The sequence below is a fragment of the Anneissia japonica genome, unplaced genomic scaffold, assembly GCF_011630105.1.
Source record: "Anneissia japonica isolate Jap-2015-1 unplaced genomic scaffold, ASM1163010v1 scaffold3678_len381626_cov175, whole genome shotgun sequence".
Lineage (NCBI taxonomy): Eukaryota > Metazoa > Echinodermata > Crinoidea > Comatulida > Comatulidae > Anneissia > Anneissia japonica.
Window position 1 is genome coordinate 296,230 of NW_022753973.1, and position 21,975 is coordinate 318,204.

Sequence of the window (21,975 nt, forward strand, 5' to 3'; positions counted from 1 at the left end):
GACTTAATCAACGTTGCTGTTTAATGAAAATACGTTGCATTATGGTTTGTTTATTGTTATAGTTTATTGTTATATTCTTTTTACTTATGGTCGCTCTCAAAAGGGCCGTTTGTTTTGAATATTTTCGGGGTGTTTGATGACGTCATCGTCCATACGAGGCGTACGTAAAACAGAGGGTTCGTATAACTGGGGTACGTAAAAACGAGGTTCTGTATTACTGTATAATTATATAAAAAATAATACAAATTCTAAATGTTCTACTTTCTTTGAGGTGGTCTAGACCCTCAATCTTTAAAAGTCCTCCTTGGGCCCCCTCTATTTTACATTGCTGGAAATGCCACAGATTTCCTCCTTGGGGAAATCGAAAATGTATAATTGAATCTCTTTATTATCTATTATTTATTCTTGATCAACTTCTAATCCATATGTTTTTCCTCGAATAGATTTGTGTATGATTTTTAGCCTAACTTGTTCTTATTTATAAACAGTATCTGTTTTTAATCCATGCTTACTCTAGGACATTAATAATAGATCATCAAGAGTATTTCATCATGGAGTGTACAACTTGCAAAAAACATTTGCTACTTCAAATTCCATGAGGTATGTAGTTCAATAAATATTAGGTGTTATATTGTTGTATTCCGTTGGGTTCTATTGTTTATTGTGTATCTCTTTTTCTTTCTGCAGTTTTTAATATTTAACAGAATGTGATTAAAATGTGGAATTAAATCTCTTCATCTTTTCTTGATCAAATTTAATCATTAATTTTGATTTTCAGGTTTTCTTGCTCTATAACTACTGTAAGAGTATTAACAATATCTATGAACAACTTACATATATATTATTATATTTTTTTTTTCATTCTTAACATTTAACTGATCATCATAAGTATTCATCATGCAGTGTACATGGTTAAAAACATTCACTATTTCAGAAAACACAAGGTGTTTAATTCTATAAATACTATACTACTTGGTACATTATTTTTTTGTTGTTTTCAATTGATGTTCATTTTGTTTTTCAATAAATTAATCAGTTTTGCTGAGCATCTTTATTTGATTGACCCTCAATGTGTGGTTTGATCTTTTGTAACACATTTTTTTAAAAGTTTATTACTTCTCACATTATTTACCTATTTACCTACCTGTTTTACTTATGTGAGATCTTATGCTTCCACCTAAAATCTTTTGAAAATTAATAAAAAAGATTTTTAATTTGTATGTCTTTTTATTTTCATTTTTTAAATGTCGGACTCTAGAATGCTATAGAAAACATTATACTTTTTCTGTATTCTAGATTATATCTTGAATGATGGGAATGTTTGGAACATACCAACAAATATACAGAACAGTGATCCTTAATCAATGTAAAGAAGCCTGTGAGGTTCAGCTAATCAAACATACAATAATGAGCATTTAGTGTGTGCTATTTTGTATTCCAGTATAGCACTGAAAATATTTTTAAAGTTTACTCTATATAAAAATTAATAATGTGAATCTATAATTTTTGACTACATAATGGTAATTCTTTTTTTTTGTATGATAATTTAAAATTCAAATTATTTAATTGATTTTAATTTAAGTTGTGAGTAAATCTTAATGAATAAGCTAAGCTACTATTGTCATGCCTTTATGTTTAATTCAATAAATATGTTTACTTTAAATGGAAATACTAAGTATAGTAGGCTATGTAATGGTGCCTTAACTATTTTGTTTGCAAATTAAAAGAAAAAAAACCCAGTATTTTTGTGTGTTTATTAAGAATTGTAAAGCGCCTAGAGGGATCTGTGATTATTATTATGTAATCATTTCTGTTTTACATATGAATTTTGTTAAAACCTGCTAAATACCCATTTAAACTGTTCTTGTTGGAAGACATGTTGATACCTGTTAAAATTCATTAAAATACCTGTTAAAAACCTGACAACTGTCAGTGTAGAATATAGTAAATAAAAAACATTGTACAAGTGTGATACAATAAATAAAATATACTGAACTAACATACATAATTATGATTAAGAGTAGTTTTAATAATGACTTTTGCCCTTAAAACAATTGTAGCTGTGTAATACACCAGCGTTCTCCAAACTTTTTACTTCACAGCCTATTTACGATTCCAGGCAGCAAACCGCGGCCTAGCAGCGCCAGGGACCAACATACCAAATCCTGGCAAGAACTTTTGATCATGAAGCCTCCATGTATATACAATATTTTGATATTATTATCTGTTCTCTCAGTGATAAAATTTCATTGTATACAAATTAAATATTATTTTATTAAATAAATAATACCGTACATTGTGTCCCCCCCCACAATTATTGATTTTTTTTTTTTACCATGATTCAACCAAACACGGTTCAACCACACACGTCATAGCTTTCTCCTTCTTCCAAAAACTCTGTTACTCCGCAACTTTGAAAGACTACCTTTACTATACAGGTATTATGTTTTAGTAATAAAGTATCCACATAGGCATTCGGTTATCAAGAACTGTGTGGTATTGTTTACTGTAGTGATCTTTATAGGACTGGTCTTATATTTATTTTTATCTTTAGCTCATGTCTCATCCCATCATTCCTCCATACTGGATTTACTCGATCTTACAGGGTTAATACTAGACGATAACATAGTGTCTAGCTCCGAGGGGGCATAGACACAAAAACTGCTTAAAACTCAAATAGCACGCATCATCTGGCGCTTTAGTAGCACGTGCAAGCGACGCATCCGCTGTAACAATGAAGCGGCTTTATTAAAAACTATTTTCTCCATGATGGGAAGTCACTTTGTTTTTTCAATTTCCAGAAGTCTTCACGGCCCTCCAAAAATGTTTCGAGGCCCAAATTTGGGCCGCGGGCCATAGTTTGCGGAACGTCGTACTACACTAATTAAATAGGTCTAGGCCTAGCTAGCTATAGAGATGTCGATGTGTGGACGCGCAAATATTGTCAATTGACCTTAGACGCAGTTTCCATGGTTGCTATTGACAAAACCGCTGTATTCGTGCGGCTTAGAAAATTACTAATTACGTAAATAAAACTAAAAACGACATTTTATTTCTCGGTGGGCGACGTATAAGAAGCCATTATAGGCTCTGAATATTGGAATCTTTCTAACCTCTAACTGTTTAAAAACACAAGTGTGTGGCGTACTTTTTCATTATTTAGAATTATATTTTAACGAAATATTATTGTGTTTTAGAATTTCCTTAACATAATAACTTTAAGGGCTAATATGTAATGTTTTGTCATAGTGTTTCATGTACCGTCGCGTAAAATCTGCTCACCGATTATGCAAGAACAATACCGAAAGGCTTCGTTCTAACAAAAACAAGGAAACGCGCTGTAAGAGCTTTTCTTCTGCTTTGAAACAGTGGTGTTGGCCACGTTTTGGGAAAATCCAAAAAATGGGTAGGTCGGTAGGAAAATTTTTTTAACAACCAAATATGTGTTTACGCCAAAAAAGTAGAAAATACACAACTAATACAACAATTTTGGATTCGCATCTTGTACCTTCCAGCAAAATAGGCTGGCCTTGGCCCCTAGCCTTGCCAAGGCTATTCCAGCCTTATTTACTCATTAAAAAAAATATTACTCGTTAAAAAAAAAACTAAAATGTCGACCCTTAATTTCGTAAAATTTGGGTCGGTTGGGTGTGGCCAACACAATAATTTTTGTTTTTTTTGGCCCAATGCAGAATACAGTTTATTAACAATGTTTTTTGCAGAGTATTTCTTTAACTGAGTGATGCTCAAAGTTTTGTACCGGATTAGATAAACTATGGTACAGTAAGCTTTTAATTTAAGTGTATAAATTATTTCATACATTATCTTACATCCTCACCAACTTAAGTGAGAGAAAGTTGCAAGAATGGGATCATTTTCAGGGGTAATTTCCCAAGAGTGAGAAATTCCATGAGAAGTATGTGAGGAATGAGTGGGAAATACTCTCCTAACTTTCAGCGAGAGAATTCCTCACCCCAGCCAGAAAATGTCTCGCCCTTGCAGGGTTCGAAATAACGCTGGTCCGCCAGCCAATGGCTAGTAAAATGCATGGCGGACCTGTTAATTATCCCAATAACAAGTCCGCGTGACCAGTTAAAATGTCAATGAAAGAATGACGAAATACCTAAAGCTTTAATCATTCACCTCTTAACGATGTCTTTACAAAATATTTCACACAGATAATGTCAACAAGATCGCTATTTTCTGTTTATTGTCATGTTAATGTCCGCTATGAACAGTCTCGGTCTCAGTCATTCAAGGCGAACAGATGAACATCACGCACTAGCCTAGACCATAGAGGAATCCATGGCTAGACGTACAGAGGGAAATCACCTTCTACGCATGTTATAGCGACAAGGAGAAGTTGATTTCCGTCTGTGTGAACACCGTGAAGTTAAAACATCCATGTCATGTATCCATCTCACAATGCAACGTGGGACAAAATGTTTATAAACAACGCAACAATTTCCAGACGAAATAACGCAATAATCATACCCTGTAAATGAACCGTTCGTACAGTCCCAATAGCATTGCCATGGAGATTATCTATTAATTAAAACGACACTCCAGTAAAATGTTACATAAAGCAGGGAGTTGGATAAAGTCAAAGTTACGCCTTCCATTGTTTTAATAAAGTGCATTATCAGCTATGAATACTTAAAAATCGACTGTAATCAACCTGAAATGAAAAAGGAACTCAAAGCAATTGTTTCTACAACGGCTCTTTTTCAGTAGACATTTAATTCGGATTTGGTATGTCATTAGATTCATATATCAGTCTACATGTAAATTACACTCACATTCCCCAAAAACATTGCTAATTACGGAGGGAATTTGCAGAGAATGAAATTTTAATTTGTTAAATTTATTTTTAGATTTTACTCTAAAACAAAACCACGAGGGGTTTGTTATTCATTTTAATAAATTTTTTTAATTAAAAATTTATCGGTTTACGCTAAGCTTGTTCCTGTCAGCAAGCTGTCACGCACTTTGAAACTTTGGGCGATCTGACGTCACCACAGCACATGGGATTTTTGTCCAGCAACATGACCCCACGAAAAAAATTAACCAATTAGCGGGAAGAGTTTAGGAGGTGCGACCTGATATTTACAACAAGTCGCATCGTCGTGTCCACGAAGAATGTGTTGTTTACAGTTAGAAACCCAGACCTCTGCGAGGGCCAAGGTTCCTATGCGGGCATTCGTAAAATACTGCACTACTGTATTTTCGATGATATAGACATGGCAACTAACGAGGGAGTGCTCGTGTTAATTTGAGATGACAAACACACTAGCCTTTGCACAGCCATACGCAACGCATCTTCTTTGACATCTTCCTGTGGGCATATTTTAACTAGTGTTTTTGCTACAAAAATAGCTTGGTACCCCTGTTCAGTTAGAAATTTATAAAGTTAATTTTGTAATTTTTTGAAAAAAAAAATAAAAATTATTTTCTTCAACTGTACTAATAAACACTTCTACAAGAAAGTCAAACCTCAGCAAGAACAAGAAAAATATTCTCATGTACGGTACATACATATAATTAATAGGCTAGGCCTAGGCATACACCATTAATTAATTGAATTTATATTTATAATATTTTTTAATATTTCAATTGATAGTATAGTCTATATAGAAAGGGATAATATGCCTATTAAAGCCTACCCCTAGCTTGCGTGAACTGCTTTAGAAAACATCGAAAATGATAGACCTAAAACATTAACATTAACTTAAGTAAAGTTATTGAATAAACATTACAATCCGAAAATAAGAATTACACCGCAGTTGTACACATCCCCATATATAATTAGCAATAGAACGCAACCTAACCTAGGCCTGAAAACACGCTCGGAAGAGAATCGTAACAAGATTCATAACCCGATGAAATTACAATGTTCAGGCGGTGTCTAATTACACTGCACCAAGTCTACGCTCTGCGGCGAAGGGCCTAGCAACGACCGTCACACACAATTGAAAGACACATTTTAATATCTCTAGCCGCTGTTCGTTATTAATTATTTCTCAAATTTAATAACATCACGTAGTAGTTATAATAATATATTTTCACACATTTCTTGTTCGCGAATGATTCGGTTGAGTTCAGACCTAAAAAAAAATACTAATTTTTTAAACACGCTGTACTATATCAATAAATGAATGGATTTTCTCCGAACAAAGATGACAACAAAGCTTAAGATCGGATCTCTTAGAAAACGATCACATGGGAGCGTTAGGACCAATCACAATGTCCGGATTCTGCTTTTTCAAAACGTCATGCAGAGAACGTTGTTGACAAAGGTCGTAATTCACGCGGTGCCTAATGAGCGTTGTATACACTGAGTTAGTGGGGAGTGGAAACTGGAATAAAACGAAGGTGCATCACTTATTTTACGATAACGGGAAAACTATACAATATTTGTGAATGCCGTTTTCAATATTTAGAGATGAGATATGTGAAATACAGGATCCAAAATTATAATGAATTACGTTCAGTAGTTTTTAAATTATTATAGTTCAAAAATTGACTTTACATTTTTATGGCATGCTGATCTCAGCGTGCAGGATTTCGTTCACTGATAAAGTGATTAGCGATTAAAGTGCCTAATTCAGTGTGACCACTGCTTGGGTATTTACCCAAGATCTTGGGTATTTTGACTTGGTCTTAGGTTCTTGGGTATTCCGTTCAAATCCTTGGGTATTTTATTTTTACTAAGAAAATTTAATATTTTTGTCATAGAGGAAGAATTAAGAAGTAACAAAGTATATTTCAGTCCATCCAGTAAAGAGAGCCTGGCATCTAGAAGTTGAAGGTAGAAGAGTAAGGGGGCGGCCAAAGGTGACGTGGAAAGATATGGTGAAGAAAGAAAGTTCAAAAATTGGTTTGGAGGAGTATGATGCACAAGAGAGGAAGAAGTGGAAAGATGGTGTAGCTGCATGGAACGAGTGACAGTCAGTAACCCCTTGGAAGAGGGAAGAAAGCTGACTTAAATAAATGATAATGATATATATTAAAGTAAGCAAAACTCAACGAACTGCACATAACATTGTTAATTGCTGTAAACATGGGTTCAGAATTGTTTTTTGTGATTTGCGCTGCCATTGATCTTACCTAATTAATGCATTACATACTAAAACTTGATCACTGATCTACTGATAACACTGGCCGACTGAGGGCGTATTTTTCTATCCGTATTATCACCTCATGAATATTAATTTTAATAATTAACACAAACAATTACAATAAAACATGGTTTATAAATTGAACTAAAAGGGAAACTATATACATGCAAAAAACACGGTTTTTTTCATGCATTTTCAGGAAGCTTGGGCAATTTTGGGCAATTTTTGCTGAATCTTGGGTAATTCCGACCAAGTCATTGGGTATATCAAAAATTGTGAGTGGTCACGCTGGTGCCTACAGTAAATCAGTAAAAATTTCACGTCCCCATGGTTACGTTCGCAGTTAATCAGGCCTGTAGCAGCCTTTCACTGGATTGAAAGGCCAAAGCATGCCCCATTTGTACAACGCAAAACCAAAAAGCAAACATGGAATGGACTGATTCTCATAATGGAGTATCGTGCCAACGTGGTGGAAACCTACCTGCGGAACGTTTCTTACTCAAGTGTTACTAGGCAACTTTACTTACAGTACTGGGAAATTTAGTATTGTTGCCTATTTCGGGATGGATCGGGTGGATTAATTTTATTTTCTTAATCGTTAAATATTTCACTGACTCAGTCGGAACTGAGCCAACAATGGTTTCACTCTACCGTACTGTAAACACGTTAGTCTATTATCCGATAGAAGCTGCAAAAGGATTATGGTATCCAGTCAGGTATCAAGTTTGTTATGTTTTTTTCAAACCACAACACTTCCATACACAACACAATTCTATTCTGTCTGCTGTAGAACCTTATCCAAACTCCAGTATTATAAAATTGAGGTTTTTGGAGTGCAGATAAAGTTTTATATCCATACCAGCCAGGAAAGTCCCTGGAGTCCGATCCATCACATTTAAGACAACGAGAGTACACAACATTCCATAAATGTTTTCCTCTTATCATACAGTTTACTAGTCTTTTCAAGAGTAGGGGGTATTGTCTCTCATTAGTATGGCTTTAATATTTGTCAAAATAGAAAACTATGAAATAGGGCACTGTACTTTAATATTATATGTTAAATGTTAACTTTTTTCGTAGGCTAGTCATACCGAATTCACTGGGCTAGCCTATGCTGCTCAGCCTCTTTTTAGCGTCTTGGCCTAGGCACTAACTGGCCTGCCTTATTCGGAAAGGATTCAATAGAAATGTTCCACAAACCGATCTATCAGGAAAACCGAACATTGTAGCAAACATTGTCTTGTGAGAGTGCACTGTACATACAAATAGATTCCTGTATTTATATTTCGAGGCATAATTTCCCAAACAGAGACAACAGAAAGATTTTTCTGTATCTTGTCAGTGTTACTTCATCGGTGGGGGTGGGGGGGGGGCAGCATGATTAGCATGTGAAAAATATGGTATTTGGGACTTCCGAAGTTGGCAAGATAGTGGCTAGTGAAAGGGATTGAGGACCAGTAAAAGTATTAATTTACTGGTCCACTTGGCTAGTTAAAAAAAAACCTTAAGGGAAACCCCTGCCTTGTCAGAAAATTCTAATCTTTGAGAAGACTCCCCACTTCAGTTGGAGAATTCCTAGCCATGTCAAGAAATTCTCCATCTCTGGCAAGAAATTACACACCCTTTTTGCCGTTTCATGTTGGAAATTAAAATCTATACCACTTAAGTACCTGAGGTAATGTATAAAATAATTCATAGTAATAAACTGAATGACTGCCTAAAAAATGATACTGATAACCTACTTCATAATCTTCGTCAGACAGAGGAGCAAAAGCATTTTCTAGAACGTCAGAAGCATGTGAGAGATAGATGAGAGCAAGTAACCGCTTCTCCATTCGATGAGGGTCGTTTGGCCATCGACTCAGCATGCCATCTTGAACTCGTTTTACTAATTTTTGTTTAATAGTTGAGTCAATTACTGGATGGGTAGTCATGTCAAACAGAAGGAAGTTTTGTTTCTCAGTTGTTAAAACTCCCTTCTCTACTAGATTCTTGGCAAGCCGTTCTCGTACATTACGTAGTTGATAGCGGAGTTTCAAAGGGTTCCATGTTTCTCCTGCAATGACAACAAGCAAAATAACTCCAGTTTCACAAGCTAAGAGGGTTGAATTGAACATCAAATCTTTCATTATAAAAACCTACCAACTGGCTTCGCATGCACATAAATGAATGCAGGGTTCTCACCAGCATTTTAAAGTGGTGGTCTGCAACCCCACCCACCTCCTCTCCAGCTGCTATATGATTGAATATACCCATGAATCCATGGTGTACGAAAAGCAAATCTTCCCAAAAATAGTATTGTTAAAATACAAGTTTGATCAAAACAAATATTTGTAAAAACAAAGGAATTTCTACTCATTATTGAACAACGTATGGATCGAATCATCGGCAAATCAACGCACACGGGTCATTCCACCTCAAATCAAACAAATTTTAGGATTCCCCATGCATTCCTGTCTCGGATTCCCTTCAAAATTTTATCCAATATTCCCCAATCATTCATATGAACAAATCTGAAGTTTGAACTTTGTAACTCCAAGTTGTTCCAAGATATAGGTATTTTAGTGAGGATGGTCAGCATGCAAAATTTAAATTAAAAAATGCGGCTTTTAGTTTTGCACCGTGTCCAAGACTCAATATCTCAGGAAATAATGTAATTACAAGCCTGAATTTTTTTGTGCTTACTAAGCACTGAAGCAGGTTATAGAGCTCTGATATATACGAAATCATGAATAAGCAGTGTTCCTAAAATGTGAGACACCCTTCAAATGTCAAAAAATTGAGATTTACCTTTATGAGTGACCAAGTTTGAGACCCAGAAATGTATAATTGCTTTCATCACAACCCTTCAATTTTTTTTTCTCTATTTAAAGTCCATCCCACTGGCTATATAAGCCATGAATATCAAAGCTATACACACATAAATTATGGATTCAGACCTTTCTGAAATCCGAAAAAAAATCATTACATTTTCAATTCAGGCAAATCAAGTGTGAGCATATTACTGTACTTATACAATTAATTATTCTTATGATATTCCTTCATAGTATACTGAATTTTTCAATATTTCACTATTTTACTACTGGTGAATTGCCTATAAGGCCATGTTTTTTTTAAACATATTGAAAAGTTATATTTTCTGCTATATAGTTATTGCAACTATTGCAAAAAATTTGACATTAAAAATGTCCAGGGGCGGATTTAGGGGGGGGCCGGCCCGGCCCTGCCCCAGGCCCCCCTTTTGGGAAGTAAAAAAAAGGGAAAAAAAGAAAAAAAAAATGTATTTGAATATAACTTGTTATTGTCAGAATCATCATCATCATCATCATCTTCATCTTTTTTGGTGATCCACTTCTCGAGCGGATCACTTCTTGTTATTGTCAGATCTTTTTCTTATTCTACCTTTCTTTCCATTTCTGTTCGCATGATATCTTAAAATCGCTTCATCGATCATTTTGGCTTCGCATGGAATAGTCACGGTAAGGTTTTCAAATTGACCAGTCATGCGTGACGTTTTGAGCATTTCAAAATTTTTTGACATTTTAAACTACGCGTGCGAATATTTACGTGCACAGCACGTACGGAAGCTAGATATTACTTTTTTTTACATATTTTGGGTTCCTGATATTGTTTTCACAAATTTCCATTCTTTTCGGTCATCTTATGGCCAATAGCAATGCCGTACGTGCGCATCAAACATAGGGATCTTTGCGCGCGTGAAAATGTGCTAAAATCAGGCCTATTTTTAATCAGTTATAGCTCCATAGGATGAAAGGTGACCCCTAATTTTTATTACATATTCTGAAAGCACATGAGTTGTAGATATGATTTTTATAGATCATAATGGCTGATCGGACATTGTGACGTCACCATATTGCCAGCCGAATTCAATAAAACTGAATTTTATAGATGACGTCATTTTTTTAAATACGCATTTGAGCGCATCTCGCTTATCCTTGGTCGATCGTCTTCCAACTTTGAGTATGTTATAGCTGAGACAATTTTCTTTCATATGACTTGTTTTTACATTTTGGTAACATCATCATGGTCAAAAACTGAACACTGCAGGTGTGTATGTTCCTTTGTATGCAAAAACTAACACAAATTTGGGAATTGCGATAATTAATAGTCATTGCGATAATTAATAATTCATTCATTGCATTTTGCCAAAATTTGAAAGTAATTGGAATTGGACAATTTTTATTTATCGTGGTATGCAGGGATGTCACCACGCAGGTCGGCGGTGGACGGGCCCGTCCAGCACTCAACATTTCCGACCAGGATTTACAGGCTCCCGACCACCACTATTATTTCAACAGTTTACAAATTGTAACAAAATAATTAGTTTACCTAAACACAATAGACAAGCTAAATCGATAGAAAAGACAATAAGAATACAATAAATGTTTCCTTGGTTACGTTAATTGTAACAAAATACTGCACTGCCCTGCTATTCATCGCTAACTTAACAGCCTAGGCCTAGGCCCAGTTGAGTCATAGCGAACATCGTGGGCTGGCATGACACGGTTGCTCTGTACACATTCAAAGGTTAAAGTTGAAATCGTGACCATTCAAGTGTTTTATTATGAGATCATGGTCCGGGGCAGGAAGATTATTAAAAATTTACGAAACATGATTTATGTTTTATTTCTTTACTTTGTTTTCATTAAGTTTTTCACTTTTAATTATAATTGATATATAATGTGTGTAAATGGACAAAAAATAAATAAATGAGTGCACATGAATCAGTGACATACACATTCATCATGGTAATCGTCAAACATGTGAAATTACGGCAAACAATGCGGCTGGGTACAGTCGGATCGACGCTCTGTCGCCGGGATTTGTTCATTATTATTTTTTAATCTAAAACAAAGCATGTCAACTATTGAATTTAATTAGGCCTACAGTAAGTCTCATATTCATCTGTTTTGTTGCATTCCTCAAATTCTGGCCTAGGCCTACCTGGGCCTGGCCTAGGCCTACCTGGGACTAGCCAAAAAAAATCGCATCAGCTAGCCTTGGGCCTAGGCCTGCTCAACTTACTTAGGCCTTTTGGTTTTTAAGAGCTTTCACGAATACGGTGACCCCCCACCCCCGGGAAAACGCGGAATGATCGCTGACCGGCACTTCAAAGAGCTGGTGACATCCCTGGGTATGGTAACAAGCAGCAACTTTTTTCCCTTTTGAAATAGAGTAAAGCAACACCTAATGAGCAAGTATACAAGAAACCAGATCTCGAAATGATGCATTGCATTGTTTAGCGTCACATCTCCAAAAAAAAAATCAGGGTGGGTGGGGGTTAATTTTACTTTTTCGCATCAATATTCTTTCTGCACGCATCCTAATAAAACTTGTTTTAACTAAAATATGACAAGAAGTCTTTAAATAATTAATTAATCACAAATAGATAAAAAAATTTATTAACAACAAAAAGTTGAGCACTATACGCCAAAACAAAATACACTACAAAATAAACTTGGTTAAGGCCGAATGTATATTTGTCAATGGATGAAGATTGTGAAATTAAGAGACCTGTTTCTTAACGGCAAAATAATAGAGTCATTCCATATGAATCCAACACACTTTTTTGCCCGACCCCCTTCAAATCGCCCAACATTTTGCATGTTGGGGGTTCTACCTGATATAACCCCACAGTGAAATTTTTGGCTCCGCGCCAGCATTTTCAAAAAATTTCAATTTATTTTAAACCACATAGTAAGTAGGTCCTAGTGTAGAAAAGTCTTCCCTTCCCACAGTCTTCATATAACTTTTAAGTCAATAACGCATTTATCATATAATTATCAGAATAGGATATTTAGTAATCATTCAATGAATCAAAGTGACATACAATAAATGAGCGTGTGTGCAGCAAAATTTGGAAATTCTCAATATCACTTTTCGGATTTTAAAGCATGTTTTAGGACATTTTCAGCATTGCAAAACTTTCCATAACTTGCGCACCGTATGCTCATTTCCACGCACACAACACGTACTGAAGATGGAAATTAAGTTTTGTTACATATTTTGGGTTCCTGACACTGTATTCATATCAGGAGTTAACTTTTTGTGCCATTAACATGCACACAGGCATCAAGACGTCCGCGTACGCAAGTGTAAATCTTTTCAAAATTACACTTTTTTTTTAAAAACCAGAGCATATTTTAGGCCATTTTGAGAATTTTAAAACATTTCAATCCGCACTGCTCGCGCTTCCTGAGGGTCGAAGTGCGGCGGATCACCAAACTCCTCCTCAGTGACGAGTTCAAATCTAGTTAAAAAAATTAAAATTGTATTAAAAAAATACATGCTTTTAGGACTAGAAGAATATCTTTTTGATTTTGTGGTTAATGGTTCTATTTAGCATGGAAGTTCAATGTTGAGGAATAGGCCTAGGTCTTGATAAGTTGTGAAGTGTGGTTTTTCAAATGATGTGAGTAGAGTAAAGAGAATATACACATATTTCTTGCTGATAATATCGCTTTTATTTGAAAAGTTACATAATGATTTAATAATTCATTTAATGATTATATTAAATTCTACTGTACCCAGTCAATGTTTAATATTAACGAGAGCATTAATGATGCAATAGCCCACTTGACAATAGCTGGCAATGTTTAAGTGCTGTCGGTGGGTGGAGGTTGTGTGGAGTGTTGTTATGTGTACTGAGCATAAAGAAAAACATTTAAAGTTAGAGTTGTATGCATCATCATAGACCTTTTTTGTTATGTTCACTTAACAGTTAGGAAAGGTGTGATGTCGTGTACAGTGATATTAAAGGAAATATGGTTGTTGTAAGGTTTGTTGTGTACATAACTTTTTGAAATATTTTGTACTGTAATTATGAAGATATTTATGTAGAGGTTTATGATATAAGTAGACAATTTGGTGAGTGAATGGAATTTGTTGTATAGAAGTATTTCATTGTGAAGAAATTATAAAGGCGCATTATAATTACGTATATCATTTGTCTGTCTTTGTTTAGTTAAACATGCAGCTTTGTTTGAGAAAGGCAAAATAACTTCTTGGCTGATGTCAGATACTGATGTATGTATGTATATATATATATGCATGTATATATGTATATGTATATATACACATACATATACATACATATAAATACATATATGTACATATATACATACATACATATACATATATACATTATATACATACATACATTATATACATACATACATTATATACATACATATATATACACATATACGCACATACATATATAAATACACACATATATATACATACTGTACATACATATATAAATATATATACATATACAGTAGAACCCCTCATTTACGTACGGCACGGGCCCAGAGCCGTTCGTAAATTCGGATATTCGTAAAATCGGGGTTGACCCAAATTCCTATATATCTGCACTGGTACTACTTACACTGACATAAACTAGGCCTAGACTAGGCCGACAGGCTTACGCAGCTAAGTCTGAGGGGGCCTAGGCCTACTCAGTAGACAGCTTCTAAGCATTCTGATCCCTCTAGGCCCTACACAAATTTGTTTTTATCGGACATTTTTACCTTCTTAAATACCTAGATTGTGGATTTTACTCCAACACAAACTTCCATAGATACTTGTTTATTATATTGATCAATCAATAAAACAATCAAGCACTATGTTGAATTTTAAAGCTGAAAACGATGTTTGAAAGAGAAGTAAAATTTGTTGCATGCACATGTGTGAAGCCAAGAAAAACACTGACTTAGAAGAGACCCGTTAGAGGGCCTCCTTCACTTGAGAATTACATAGTACTGTATAGTATGGTGCGTTGTGTTGTATGCATGCAAATAACAGTTACATTTCGAGCAAATTTTTTTTTTTTAAATCTTTCACTTCAATTTTTATGACGTCATCACCTTTATATTGCGTTCGTAAAATCAGGAATTCGTTAAATCGAGGTTCGTAAATGAGGGTTTCTACTGTACAGTATATATATATATATATATATATATACACATATATATACACATGCATACATATGAATATATACATATGCATACATACATATATACACACATATATATAATATATATATATACATACATATATATATATATGGGCAATTTCATAGTGCAGAGTGATTTTTTTGTAATTTTTCATACTTATCAAATCCCATCAAGTTTGGTATCAAACTAAAGCTCATTTTAAAGATCTAAAATCAATATTTTGGTATTTCAATGGCAAAATGTGAAAAAAATGATCCAAACACATAGTACAAAATAGCTTACTTAAATGCAATTATTATGCAGAATGTATATGTTGGAAAATTCTAAATTCATGTTCTTTTACAAAAGAATAGGTACTATTATCATTTTTAAAGGTGAAAATTATAATTTTTAAATAATAATTTATTTTTTTTTTGTTTTTTAAAAAAATTGGTTAATTTATGTGATTCCGCTACCAAAAAAGTGATTTTTTTTTTTTTTAGAATTTCTCCAAAAGTATTGTTTTTTCAAAAATGAAAGTACAGGTGATAATAGACTACTGATAGATGTACCAGAAAATAATAGGTTTTAAATAATTTTTTTTTTTATATTTTTAGAAATAAATGTTTTAAAAACGTGATTCCGCTACCAAATGTATTATCAGAATGACGTGTATTTCCGCTACCAAAATACTGTATGCTACCCACTAAGATAGCAACAAAATTCAACTTCTTTTCCAAGTATTTAACGGATTAACAAATTTCAATGGTTAAATGATACAAATAAACAATAATTGAAGCTTGGATCAACTTTGTTGTAAAATGCAAATTTAGGTATGGGAAAAGGGCGAGGTGTACTTTTCTCAGAAACTGCCAATAACCTTTTTTTGCTTCAAAGAGGTACTTGTTAATCAAACAAATTTACTTATAATAAACAACTTATTTAAATTTGTATGGATCGTTTTTACTCCACCTACTAATTTTAAGTGCTTGCTATTGACTTACAAAATATTTCCCATGTGGGTCAATCCACCTCAAATCAACGAATGGCCCATGCACTTTTGTCTCAGATTCACTTCAAATTTTTTCATTCATATGAAAAAATCGGAAGTTTGAACTTCGTAGGTCCAAGTCTTTCCTAGATATGGGCATTTTAGTGAGTGTGGTTAGCACAAAGTTTAACCAAAAAAAATGTGAAGGACATCAAGAAAGACAGACCACGTTGTACAAAGACCACATGATCCACTCTATTGAAAATGGAGCAAGAAGTAAACAACCTCGTCCATCATACACGGTGGTTTCAAGTATAACGAACTGCGACATTAAGTTTGTTTTCAACGCGATGTTCCTTTTTTACGTTAACCAAAGCCTTTCTCCAAACTTTTGAGCCGTGCATGATAGAAAAGTTTAGTAAGTGCGAACGAGTGAGTAATGTTGTAGGAGGTGTGATTAGGCATTTTTCGTTTTGACTACGCGGCCAGTCTACTACGAACTAATGGACCGTGACGGCAACGCCAAGACACTGTTCGCGTACTACACCAAGAGCTGTTTTCGTTTTTTTAAGGCGACTACGACGACGCAGCACACGTATGTAGGCCTACGGAGGGGAGTTAGTCGACCATAGTTTTAATACCAGAGAACAATGTTCCCTTGTTTTATATTTGAAAAATGAAATGTGAAAAAAAACTTTAGTCAAATACTGTATACAAAATAAAAAGTTTCCAGAAAACACTGAGTGATGTTTCGCTGTTGGCTAGGATCTACCTGGCTAGGCCTAGCCTAGCCTAGGTGTCGAAAGAGTCGTTAACCGGGAGAAGAGGGGTGTCAGGCCTGCTCAGGCAATTTGCCAAATGCAACGATGATGTACAAAAAAATAACAATTTTAAACAGAGTTATTTATATAGCAAGGCTTGATCCACGATATCAAGGGCGGATGCCCTACAGTAGCTAGCGGCACCAGATAATGTGTTTTCTCTTACCCGAAATCACCCTGACAAGGCTAGGCTAGGCTAGCCTAAGCCTAAGGTCTTTTTTTCACTAGATCCCCTGATTTACCTAATTTTATGGTGATTATTCATTTCTCATTTATTGCATGTCAATAAATAGGCCTTCATAAAACAATTACTCACTTGTTTTAATAATTAATTCATTATTAAACGAACAATGCTCGATCGCAGATGCGATGAAAATTGCAACCCCAACAAAAAAAGTTACCAGCAGTTTGCCAAACAATCCGGTGATCTGATTGATCGCCACTACGCCAAATTCAGAAATTGGGGTTGTCACGGAAGCTGTCACAACGCCGATTTAGGCAGTAATGTTTGTGAGCATGCGCAGATGTCCGTTACGCTCTATTAGTTCGTAGTAGACTGGCCGCGTAGAGTAGTCAAAACGAAAAATGCCTAATACCATGTAGTAAATCACAAAAGACACGCCATAGTATTTCTTACTACTGCAAATAATCAAAGTTATAGATATTTATATAAATTTCATACCAGCTATTAAAAGTAGGGTAAACAAAATGATAGTTTAGTTAAGGTTTTTACTGATAGTAGTAAGACTTTTCTACGATCGCTACCGATAGCATGGTAAACAAATAGCGCCCTCACTTTTTACAACAAAAAACGCTAATTGCCATCAAACTTATCATCTAATTGTGCCAGATCCTAGTTACTTTATTGAAAACAATCACTTAACACTTCTCAAGCAACTTTTATTTTACTAAATATTTTGCTTTGACGTAAAAACTGCGTATATTTATTTATTATTATTTTTCTAGGGCACTTTCTTTAACAATTTCGCCAACATCTAGGCCTAGGCCCGAGTTAAACTGTATAAAGTATAGGCTTGTGCAGTATAGGCTTGGGCAACATATAGGCCTTCTGTATGAATACACTATTATTATTGATGGATGGTGTCTTTTTTTTTTCTTTTTTGTCTCGTATACTGTATCTGTATTGAATTGCACTGCTGTATTAGTGTATTTTTGTGTGTTATATGGATTTTATTCTAATGTTAATAAACTTGGACATCCATAACCATTATTAAATATTTGCAGATATTTTTTATTGTTCCAAGATGTAGAGTTATATAACTCAAAATTGATTTATCATTAGACTTTCCTCTATATAATTCTGTTACAATGAGCCATCAAATTGATATTTTTCAACTCTTCTTTCATTTTTAGCTCAAGTTAAACTAGCCATTTGATTATTCACCTGCTCTGGAATTGAATATTGAATTTTTTTAAGTTCCTTGTATATAATAGTAACTATTTGTAAATCAATTTAATCTGAATTTTTGTACTGTTTATAACACAGTATCAATTCTATTGCTATGATTGTTTATTGTATGCTTCCAGTTATTGGCATTTTTTGCTGTTTCAGGGTGAAATAAAATGAAATACAAAATTTGAAAGCAGGAAGTATTGTTACTGTTACTCATTTTTAACTATCAAACCAGAAATTCTAAACTTTCTTGGTATCTGCCTCACACTTGAAGACATTGCCATTCATCCTCTATACATCTCTACCACAAGTCAAACAGCATCACACAAACATACCCCTCTAACATCATATATATATGGAGACAACATCAGGAAATATCATGCCTTTTGTATTATTTATTTAGACAAAAAAAAAAAAAAAAAACCAGTTTACAGAATTAAACCCAGAATTTTGTTTTACGTTTTTACAGGACAATGCATTGAATCATATTATTATTCGAATGTGCCATTTGTCTGTGTATTATTATGCCAATTAAGTGTTCGCATCATTTTTGTTTGTACAGTCTCTTAAAATCATTTTGGCACACTTGAATCTGCCAATGTCCCTGTCTTATCAGATGTGAAAACACCATCCATGATTGTTAAGAACTAATTGAAATCTGTGCAACTATTATGCAAATCATGCAATGAAATTCTAAAATATGACTGCCATGAACATAATTGCTCCACACCAGCTGAACAACCCTACAACAGATTATCTAGTACTTTCGCCATAATTGCAATCAAAATGCTATTACATAAGTTCAAAGTTGGCAAATAAAGTGGTGTTTCAATCTCTAAATGAGTACATCATCATGGGAAGCCTGTCCAATGCTGGACTTACCATCAAGTAGGACACAAATCCAAGTACTGCAATGTACCAAGCCAGTGAATATCCGGCAAAGAAGTAGAAGCCGATAACATTGATGCAGATGAATCGTTTCATTTACATATGCTCTTTTCTGATTTTAACACATATGAGAATAAGAATGTAAAGCAAGGAATCTTCCATGAAAATTGTGAAATTTTTTATTAAAAAGGGTATTAGTGTAATTGGCTTAAATATTGTCAGTCTTACAGATAGGTTTGATGAATTTAATTTCCTTATTGTAAATAATTGCATTGGTATAATATGTCTAAATGAAACTCGTCTTAGTAATTTCATTAAGGATGAAGATGTTTTTATTAGGGGTTATGACATTTTTCGTAAAGATCGAAACCGTGATGGAGGTGGTGTAGCTGTATAATATAAATCAACATGGTGGTTTTAGTTATAAAATGTGTTCTGACCTTATGAAGCCTGAGCTTGAAATGATTTGCATTGAAATAGGTAAAGCCAATATGAAACCAATTTTTTTTTTAGCATGGTACCACCCTTCTGGATCAGAAATGCAATTATTTAATTATTTTGAAGATGTACTTCAAAATATCAAAAGTTCTGATGATACTAACAGTAGCATTATTATTTGTTGAGTTGGCACGGAATGACCCAGCTGTATAATATAAATCAACATGGTGGTTTTAGTTATAAAATGTGTTCTGACCTTATGAAGCCTGAGCTTGAAATGATTTGCATTGAAATAGGTAAAGCCAATATGAAACCAATTTTTTTTTTAGCATGGTACCACCCTTCTGGATCAGAAATGCAATTATTTAATTATTTTGAAGATGTACTTCAAAATATCAAAAGTTCTGATGATACTAACAGTAGCATTATTATTCTTGGTGATATTAATTGTGATTCACTTCCTGAAAATCCAAGCTGTTACATGAATAAATTAAAAGAAATCTTTACTAACTACTATCTTGAACAAATTATTACAGAGCCAACTAGGACAACAAATTCTACATCGACCCTTATTGACCATATCTATGTATCTTGTCCAGAAAAAGTTAGTTTTTCTACATCTTCTTCACTACTTAACATTACTGAAAATTGGATTGATGCAATTGATACAGGACAGTTTATTGGTCTAGTACTTCGGGCCTTAAGAAGGCGTTTGATACTGTGAATCACTGTATTTTACTTGAAAAATTGGAATATTTTTCATTTAGTGAAGGTGTAATTAGTTGGTTTAAGAATTACATCAGTGATAGGTGTCATGTAACTGATATAAATGATGTAACGTCAAACCACAGGGTTCCATACACTTGCCTGAGAGTACACTAAATGTAAATCTCAGTATGTATGCAACTTGCTTTGAGTGTTGTCTGGTGGAAGGGCGGTGTACCTTTCATCGTATGTAACATTACCCTTTACTGGCGTGTCATTTAAATCAATTTATCATAATCTCCATGGCATTGCATGACAGTTCGTTTTCACGGCATCTGGTAGGCCTATGCGTGTTGTTTTGTTATTTCTTATTACGATGTTTACATAACTAATCGTTTGGTTTTCGAAGCTGATTTTTTTGTTTGGACCTAATAATTTGTTCGGAATTAGAAGAGATTCAGATTTTTGGAATACATGTACAGTCGAGTCCGCCAAGTTGACTCTGTTTAAGTCGAAAATTTGCGTCAGTCGAATTTTTGAAAAAGTCCCAATTCTTTCCTACTGTATGTATTACTGTGTAAATTGTTTGTTTAATTCAAATTTTAATAAGCCGAATTCCGGCTATATCGACGGACTTTTCCGGTCAGAATAAGCCGATTTCAAAGTAATTGTAACCACACAAGTCGAAGTTCCAAATTTAGTAGCGCACGTAGAAAAATAGACAGACGTGGGAAAATACGAAGTTCAATCCTTGTATGGCAACAAGTTAGCCATCTCCAAACTAATATCTCAGACAGCGCGCTGTGGAATGATAGCTCACAACGGCTCGTATGTCGTAAGTTGCAGTCTCCTCTCAAAATACAGACACCTCTGGACCGGTTCCAATGTTCGGTTTTTCGCCCAGTTCAGTTTGTTGAACTTGTACTGAACCCATTACGAACAAGATTGTTGTAGTCAGGGCCTAGATATTTAATTAATTTATCAAAGCCCTGGATTTTTTTTACTAGGGCTAGACTACGCAAATTCAACACATTATTTAACATATATATATACTGTATATATATATATATATATATATATATATATATATATATATATAAATTGTAGTCAAGGGCGAAAACAGGCCTACAATAAAATAAATTGAAAAAATATGACTTTTTAAGTTTGTGTCACTTCGTGAAAACGGTGACGAAATGTAAGTTTTAAACCAGAACCTGGCGGATGTGTACGTTCCTTTGTACGCAAAAACTAAACACAAATTCAGGGCTGTACAATTTAATTACATATATCATTTGTCTTTGTTTGTTACTTAAACATCCAGCTTTGTTTCAGAAAGGCAAAATAACTTCTTGGCTGACGTCAGATCTTGATGTATGTAGTATGTATCTACTGTATGTATAAATAATAATAAAATTCAAAAACATGACGATACTTTTGAGAATGATCATTTCAGGCAATGCCTGAAAACTTTATTAGGCCTAGCCATTGCTAGACCTTACGCTACATACATGTTTCGACAGATCCTACTGTCATCATCAGTGTACAGAGATTCCATATATAGACCAGGCTATAACTGAGATAGGTGCCACTTGGAGAGGTAGAAATTCTCATATGGTTTTTCTAGACCAGTTTTTTATGGGGA

The 21,975-nt window shown here is 34.3% G+C and overlaps 1 protein-coding gene across 1 annotated transcript in view; it reads right to left on the reverse strand.

Moving 5' to 3' along the window:
- The window catches only part of LOC117122985 (Golgi phosphoprotein 3-like), a 48,101-nt gene that overhangs the window by 1,862 nt on the left and 24,264 nt on the right, over positions 1-21,975 (reverse strand). The window contains exon 3 of the mRNA XM_033268770.1: positions 8,861-9,174. Within this exon, the coding sequence (XP_033124661.1) occupies positions 8,861-9,174 (314 nt within the window). The remainder of the gene's footprint in view (positions 1-8,860; positions 9,175-21,975) is intronic.